We start from the raw sequence: 8,573 nt of genomic DNA on the forward strand, positions 1-8,573 counted from the left end.
CTGAGAAATTGAAACAGCAGAGAGAGACTGTGGCCATCTTTGCAGTGAGCAGAGCAGTTATCAGACTGAGGGTCCTAGAGCAAGGAGCCAAGAGTGAAACTAGCAGCCTGGTGAGGAGGCCTGATGGGGAAAAAGGTGCTGCTGGCAGAAACTCGACCAAGGATAAGTCATATGATATAAGCAGGAGGCTGAGTCGGTGGGCGCATGCAGGCATGTAGGGAGCATGAGAACCACAGACAAGGATGAACTTCATGATCTTGGCAAGGCAAATGGGAAGAGAGTGAATTAGGGGAGCCCTGTGTGCCATGCAGCCTGTCAGTTGTAGAGAAGAGGGGGATGATAAACGTGAGAGACACTAAGAAAGCGGCCAGAGAGTGTTTCCAGGAAGGTGCCTGCAGGAGCCATGGGCCAGCTGGACTGAGACGGATTTAGGGAAAGTTCAAACCTAAGAGTGAGGATCAGGTGACATGGATAAGGGTAACCCTGTTCACCTGGACTGTATAGACAGGTCTTACAGTCTAGTTCTAGTCCAGAGAGCTACATGCACCAAATACTTAGGGTGACATTTAAAGCGCAGTCATTGCCCTCCCCATGAGTTTCGTCCCCATTCAGACAACACCTGTCTGAAGCTGTGGCCTCTCCTCCACACAGCCTCATGTTATCATGTGACTGTACTCTGATTCTGAGTGACCTCACAGAAAGTCCTCTGAAGTCCTTGATGTCTCTCTATTTTACAGGAGGGAGCTCTCCTATTTTGGAGTGAAGGTGGCTATCATAGAACCTGGTTTCTTCCAGACTGCTATTTCAAGTAGTGACAGGCATTTTTCACATAACAAGATGCTGTGGGAGCAGACCAGCTCAGAAGTCAAAGAGATCTATGATGAGAAGTTTTTGTTATCCTGTGAGTGGGTTTGGGGGACCAAAGAAAACAAGTCTAGAATTCTGAGTCTCCTGGTAGTGTTGACAGTGGTCACTCTAAGGTGTTTCTTCTTAAAATGAGCATGATTAGCTTCTGTTTCCTTGGTAAAGGGTGGGCATCTCTTCACATAAAGAGATCCTGGCTTCTAGAACATGAGGTCTTGTTTCATTTAAACCACTTATTATTATGACATGAAAGTGAAGCTAGAGTCACAAAACAGTGACTTTCCATGAGCTTGGACTTGTTTCCACTCTTGCAGAGACAAGAGAGTTCTCTGAACAGAGACCCAGGTGGAGCATGTTTGCGGTTCCTCCTTGAAGCTGGGCTGTGTCCTCCTATGACCTCAGACCAGCCTGGCTTGGGCAGGATTCAGACGTGGGTGGCTTGGGTTATAGTGAGGCTTTCCTCCATGTTGGTCTAGAGCAGGAGTGTCAGAGGTAATCACCTCCTGAATCCTTTTTCCTTTTGCATAGATGAAACAACGATAAAGTTATTGGACAAACTGTGCAACAAGGACCTCTCCTTGGTGACGGACTGCATGGAGCATGCGCTGACTTCCCGTCACCCCCGGACCCGATATTCAGCTGGTTGGGATGCCAAGCTCTTCTACATCCCTGTGAGCTACCTGCCCACCTGTCTTGCAGATGTCGTCTTATTCTGGACCTCCACGAAGCCTAAAAATACTCTGTGAAGCCTGCATCTGTTTCTGTTGTTAGGGTATAAGAGTGCAGTGTGAGGGAGAGAATCCTCAGGAGAAGGCAGATGTGGGGCTCGGGACAAAATTGTCATTGGGAGGGAGATCCATAGGTGCCTGACTTTTATTCCTTTGGTATAACCATGGAGAACATAGAGCCACAGGAAAATCTTCTATGTTTAAATAATGATTTTAATCTTGATAAAAATAAAAAAGTGATCTTCTGGGTATCACAGTCCTCCATTTAACTTATTTTAATTTAAAAAATATTATTTGTTTGTCTGCTTGTGTGTCTATATTGCATGTGTTTAGAAATAGAGTCCAGATTATTGATTTTCCTGAACATATGCAGTCTTCCATTGGAAGAACCATATGTAAAACTTGACACAGCATCCTTTAAGGGATCTTTTCCTCTAAGTTTTCAGAAAATAACATAATGTAGTTGTGCAAATTGTAGCAACCAATTAGCTGGAAAAAGATGGTTAATCTGGCCTTCAAAATGAGCAAACACAATTGCCCAAGAATCACTATTTGGAAAGAATCAATCTGTTGCTTAGTATAAGGAATGTTGATCACAGCAAGTTCTCTGCCAAAATATCTCTTACATTCCATCCAGTTTTTCTGTGCTAAGCTTGGTACTGTTTATAAATAAGGGTTTAATACCTTAACTGGTGAAACAGGAAGGTGTAGCCATAAAAGTGGACCTTTTTGCCATAATACTGCTGTAGGAGTAAGTTTTATTATTTTTTAAATTTTTTTTTATTAAAAATTTCCACCTCCTCCCCTCCTCCCTCTTTTCGTACTCTCCTCCCCCTCCCTCTCCAGTCCAAAGAGCAGTCATGGTTCCCTGCCCTGTGGGATGTTCAAGGTCCTCCCTGCTCCATCCTGGTCTAGGAAGGTGAACATCCAAACAGACTAGGCTCCCACAAAGCCATTACATGCAGTAGAATCAAAACCTAGTGCCATTGTCCTTGGCTTCTCAGTCAGCCCTTCTTGTCAGCCATGTTCAGAGAGTCCAGTTTGATCACATGCTCCATCAGTCCCATTCTAGCTGGTTTTGGTGAGCTCCCATTAGATCAGCCTCACCGTCTCAGTGGGTTGGCACACCCCTGCGGTCCTGACTTCCTTGCTCATGTTCTCCCTCCTTCTGCTCCTTCTTGTGATTCTATAATGTGTTGACCAGAGACTATAATAAGAATCTAGAAACTATGCTAGGAGATGAATGAGATGCTCAGCCCACCTCAAGGACCTCCACAAGTTGAACATCATTAAAGGTCAGACTCAGAACTCAAACCAAATAAGGACAGCAGCACCAAACAATTGCCACACTGATAATAAGACTGCATCTCTGCAATTGTAAGTGAGTCACCCAATTTCAAAATTTCCTTTATTAGATTTGCCAGAGTCATGGTGTCTCTTCACAGCAATAAAAACCCTAAGACGGAAGTTGGTGCACGGGCCTGGGTGAGTGTCATTTGTCTCTACTGCATGTACTGGCTTTTTGGGATCCTAGTCTGTTTGGATGCACACCTTCCTTGGTCTGGATGGAGGGGGGGGGCTTGGACTTCCCACAGGGCAGGGTACCCTGCCCTCTCTTATGTCTGTAGGGGGAAGGAGAAGGGTGAGTGAGGGGCAGGATGGAAATGGGAAGAGGGGAGCGAGTGGAAAATTTGAATGGTATTATTTATAAAGAAATAAAAAATTTAAAAAAATCATTCAATTAAAATAGCAAGTCCTGCCCTTCTCAGCATGCCGTGGAATTGTTTGGTGCTGCTGTGTTTATTTGGCTTGGGTTTCGAGTCAGGTCTTACTACGGAGCAGGCCAGGATCTGATGTTCTTCTTCGTCAGCCTCCTCTGTGCCGGGATTGCAGTCACAGGCCACCACGCCTGGCTTCTTTCTTGTATTGCTATTTATAGTCACACAGTCTGTGCTGGCCAACTTCTACTCACATCAGAGTCTGCCAGCACGTTAATTTTAGGATCCTAGGAATAAAATACATTTCCTTGCTTTACTAATTCTTTACATGCATTATAATTTGATCAGGTTTTCTCTTTTGACAACAACTTTCAGATTTTCCAATGTTCCTGCCACCCAGGTTCATATTCTTTTTTTTTTTCCCCAAATAAACAGAAAAGCAAGAAGACAAAAAACTGCAGAAGAAACCCTTATGAGCCCCTCCTTCAAACACTAATACTTGGAGTCTGGTTTGTGTGAGCTGACTGACTCCCGGGCATGCAGCTCCCATAAGGAGACAGTGCATTCCCTGTGGCAGCAGGGATCAGCTGTAAATAGCCACTTGTGGAAAGGTGGGACCATGTGTCCACTTGCCCTGCTCACTGCTGGTTACTGTCTGGAGCATGCAGGTCTCGTGCGTGCTGCCACAACCTCGGTGAGTGCATTTGTGTGACGGTGCCTTTGTGTCTGGAAGACAGTTGACTGGAGTCATCCATCACCTGTGCCTCTGAAAATCTGCCACCACTTGTCTGCACAGACCCTGTGCCTTGAGGGAGGGCTTGGATGAAGATGCCCCTCTAGGACCGAGTGTTGCGAGTCTCTTGCTCTCTGCATGGTGTCCATTTGTGCATGCCTGGGCTGACTGTCATCTAGGGGAAGACAAATGTTTTCTGATGAGGGCTGTGCAGGTCCTGATCTGTGAGTACCATGTATTCCTGCAGCAGAACAATGTTACTAGGATTTCTCCTAGACCCATGACTTGTCCATTAGTCTCAGGTATTTGAGTGCTGTAGGAGAGTCAGGCATGGGTTTCATCTCAGAGTGGACCATAAGTCTACTACAAAGTGCTTAGTTACTCCTTTGTCTTTGGTGCCTCTATTGCAGTAGTACATGTACAGGCAGATCACTGTGTCAGGTCACAGGGTTTGTAGCTGGATGAGCCTGGTGATTGCCTTTCTCCTCTGGTAGTGTGCAGAACACCTTTTAGGACCTCAAATGCTAATCAGTAGGGGTGAATCATTTAGTTGGGCATCTGCTCAACTCCTCCCAGCTTGATGGCATAAGTAAGTGTCATGTTCAGCAATATGGTTACCGTCAGATTGTGGGAAACAGTGAGAAGCCTTGACAATAGCCTGTGACATGGGTTGGAAGTGGGGCTCCATTTTGACCAATGACTCTTTTGACCAATGACTCAACCGGATGTAACCCGTTCCTGGCACTGGAGGTTTTATTTAGTGGCGTAAGATGTCTAGGTCAGGTATCATTTCCCCATCCTATGGTGTACCCACTTAAATTCCTTGCCTATATTCATGTATTTTAGGTAGTTTCTACAGAAGTAGATTTTGATATGACTTCTCAAAACAAAACAGGATAAAATCTTGATGCCAAAGTGGGATATGACATATTGAGCAAGTTTTGAAATCAGCAAATGCCGTGCTTATTTCTCAGTCAAGAAGTCTCCAATGCACCCTGCACAGATAGTGATATTTAGCTGTGGTGTTACTTGTAAGCCTTACTGATTGGTTACTTGAGCAACCAAGATCTAAAGACCAGAGGCGCTGAGGAAGGGCAAGGAAGGGGGTATCATTTTCTGTGCTTGAGAGGGGAGGCTCAGTGCTCTTGGTAATCAGCAAGCATTGTCACTTCCCTTATCCTGTCCCTGGGTTTTGCAAGCATCTGAGGAGAGCTGCTCAATATTGATGCTGGACCCTGCAAGGCCCAGCTTCATCAGAACCTTGAACACAGCACTCTTTTCCAAAACCTTCCTTTGTTTTTTGTAGTAAGGAGGCTGCTTGTTGGTTCCCAGCTGCTTAGCCCCAAAATAATCACACAGAAACTGTATTAATTAAATCACTGCTTGGCCCACAGCTCTAGCTTCTTATTGGCTAAATCTTATATTAATTTAAGCCATTCCTATCAATCTGTATATCACAATGTGGCTGTGGTTTACCAGGTAAAATCCCAGCATCTATCTCCGGAGGCTCCATGGCTTCTCTCTGATTCCACCCTTCTTTCTCCCAGCATTCAGTTTGTTTTTCCCTGCCTACCTAAATTCTGCCGTATCAACAAGCCCAAAGTAGCTTCTTTATTCATTAATGGTAATCACAGTATACATACAGAGGAGAATCCCACAGCAGTTTCTTAACCAAATTTCAACTCAGCTGGTTGGGATGCCAAGCTCTTCTTCATTCCTGTGAGCTACCTACCCACCTGTCTTGTGGATGCCATCTTCTACAGGGCCTCCATGAAGCCTGACAGAGCTCTGTGAAGCCTGCTTCTGTTTCCATAGTTGGGGGTATAAGAGTGCAGTGTGAGGGAGAAGATCCTTAGGAGAAGGCAGATGCTGGGCTCAGGATAAACTTGTCATTGGGAGGGAGATCCACAGGTGCCTGACTTGTCTTCCTTTGGTATGACCATGGAGAACATAGAGCCACAGGAGAAACTGCTTTGTTTATACAATATTCCAATTTTGGTAAAAATACAAAATGATCTTTCATAGATCAGGGTCATCCATGTTACTGATTATGTTAATGATTATGATTTATTTTTTATTTATCTGTATGCATGTGTGTTTCATAGAGCTCAGATCATTGTGTCATCTGGATTGGAGTTACAGGCAGTTATGAGCTACTTATATGTGGAATTGAAATGAAAGTGGGCCCTCTAGTGTAGAAGCAAGTTCTCTTACCTGCTGTCCCAGAGTCTAAACTTTTGTTTTTAAACAGTAAGTTGAGACAGGATCTCACTATGTCCCCCAGGTACGTCATGACCTTCTCAATCTCTAGCCTTGCTTTAGCACATCTCTTAGGTCTGACACCCACAGGACCTTTGAGGGGCAGTGAGGGAATGAAGAAAGGACAGACACACAGACACATGGACAGAAAAGCTGGCATCAATGGCTCGTGTGTGCTCTAATGGAGCCTCAGCTGCTCCACTGTAAGCTGCAGCCTCAGCTTGTTTACTATAAACAGCATCGTGGAGGGTTTGTCTATTCCCTATGGGAAATCTGAAGGCAACAGTCTCCCACCTCACTCCCAAAAACCAAAACAGAAAACACAAAACCAAAACCCCAGGGTAACTAAAATAATCTTATACAATAAAAGAACTTCTGGAGGTTTCACCACCCCTGATTTCAAGCACTTCTACAGAGTATAGTAATAGGAACTACATGGTGTTGGCATAGAAACAGATACGGTGATCAACGGAATCAAATCGAAGACCCAGACCTAAATTCACACACTTATGGACTCCTGGTTTTTGATAAAGAACCCAGAACTAGAATTTGGAAAAAGGAAGCTACTTCACCCTTCATCCTTCTTTTCAGCCTCCCACAGAAGAGCTCCCAGTTTTCAACAGCGTCTGCAGCTCAAATCCCCAAAACCCTTTCACGATTACACCAACAGTCACGTGTGCAGGACCATCAGAGTAACACCCACCCTCTGGTACCAAGCCGGATCCTAGTTTGCATTTCTGTGTGTGATGAAACGCTAAGAACCTGAGAAGGAGGAAGGGTTTATTTGGCTTTCATGACAGGGTGGAACCCAGAGCAGGAACCTAGAGGAAATGGAACCAGAGACCATGGAGGAACACTGCTTCCTGTCTTGCCCTCCATGGCTGGTCATGTGATTCTCTTCCACAACCTAGGACCATCCTCCCAGGGTGTCAACTCCCACAGTGGACTGGACCACCAATTAGAAGTCAAGAAAAAAAAATCCCACAGACATGCCCACATTGTGTTGGAGGACTTGCAGCTGGAATCGGGTCCTTGAGAGCAAAAGGACCAGTCTGAGTCCTTACAGGTCAGGCCAGAGTGGTGGAAGAAACAGATACGGGAAACATGGCTTCATCTCTGGTGGAAGGTGCCTGGTTTAGTTTGAGCTGGAATCACAGAGTCAGTTGGGCACATCTCTAGAGCCAGGAACCAGATGCACAGCTCCAAACAAACTCTAGAGGTTTTGACTAAGGCTTACTGGGAAATTAAGCAAGAAATTCTGGCTCAGGTTGGTCAGTGATAGTCGTGGAGGTTACAACTCAAGATGGCTAAGGTCTTGTCTGACTGAATCTATGCAACCTGGAGAAGGGCATCTTTTTTTTTTATTTAAAATTTTGCTTTTATTTTACACACCCACCCCAGTTCCCCCTCTCTCCTCTTCTCCCACCCTTCCACCTTCCCCATTTTTACCCCATCACCTACTCCTGAGAAGGGGTAAGGCCTTCCTTGGGGAGTCAACAAAGTCTGGCATACTAAGTTGAGGTAGGACCAGGGCCCTGACCGTTTTATCAGGGCTGAGTAAGGTATCCCACCATAGGGAATGGGGTCCAAAAAGCCAGTTCATGCACCCGAGATAGGTCCTGGTATAACTGCCAAGGGCCCTGGCAACAGATCAAGCTACGTAACTGTCAGCCACATTCATAGGGCCTAGTTTGGTTCCATACAGGATCCCCAGCTGTCAGTCCAGAGACTTAGGGCTCCCATTTGGGTCCCTCCATGTGTGTCACTCTAGGGGTCCTCTTTTTTATCTAACTTTCTGGGCTTGTGGATTGTAGCTGCTTATCCTTTGCTTTAAGTCTAATATCCACTTATGAGTGAATACATACCGTGTTGGTATTTCTGGGTCTGGGTTACCTCACTCAGCATGGCTTTTTTAGTTCCATCCATTTGCCTGCAAATTTTAAGATATCATTACTTCTTAGCGCTGAGTAGTATCCTATTGTGTAAATGTATCATATTTTCTTTATCCATTCTTTATTTGAGGGGCATCTAGGTTGTTTCTAGGTTCTGACTATTGTAAATATGCTGCTATTAACTTAACTGACCAAATGTCCTTTTGGTATGATTGTGCATCCTTTGGGTATGTTCCCAACAATGATATTGCTGAATCTTGAGCTAGACTGATTCCAAATTTTCTGAGAAATTGCCATACTGATTTCCAAAGTGGCTGTACAAGTTTTCATTCTCACCAGCAATGGAGGAGTGTTCCCCGTACTCCACATTCTTTCTAGC

General features: G+C 45.0%; 1 protein-coding gene across 1 annotated transcript in view; it reads left to right on the forward strand.

Annotated features, from left to right (window-relative positions):
- The window catches only part of LOC101985345 (retinol dehydrogenase 7-like), a gene marked incomplete at its 3' end in the record, with an annotated part of 83,927 nt that overhangs the window by 45,778 nt on the left and 29,576 nt on the right, over positions 1–8,573 (forward strand). Inside the window, exons 2-3 of the mRNA XM_026784631.1 lie at positions 738–901; positions 1,393–1,535. Of these exons, the coding sequence (XP_026640432.1) occupies positions 738–901; positions 1,393–1,535 (307 nt within the window). The remainder of the gene's footprint in view (positions 1–737; positions 902–1,392; positions 1,536–8,573) is intronic.

This window comes from Microtus ochrogaster, chromosome 24 (assembly GCF_000317375.1).
Source record: "Microtus ochrogaster isolate Prairie Vole_2 chromosome 24, MicOch1.0, whole genome shotgun sequence".
In the NCBI taxonomy this organism is placed as follows: domain Eukaryota; kingdom Metazoa; phylum Chordata; class Mammalia; order Rodentia; family Cricetidae; genus Microtus; species Microtus ochrogaster.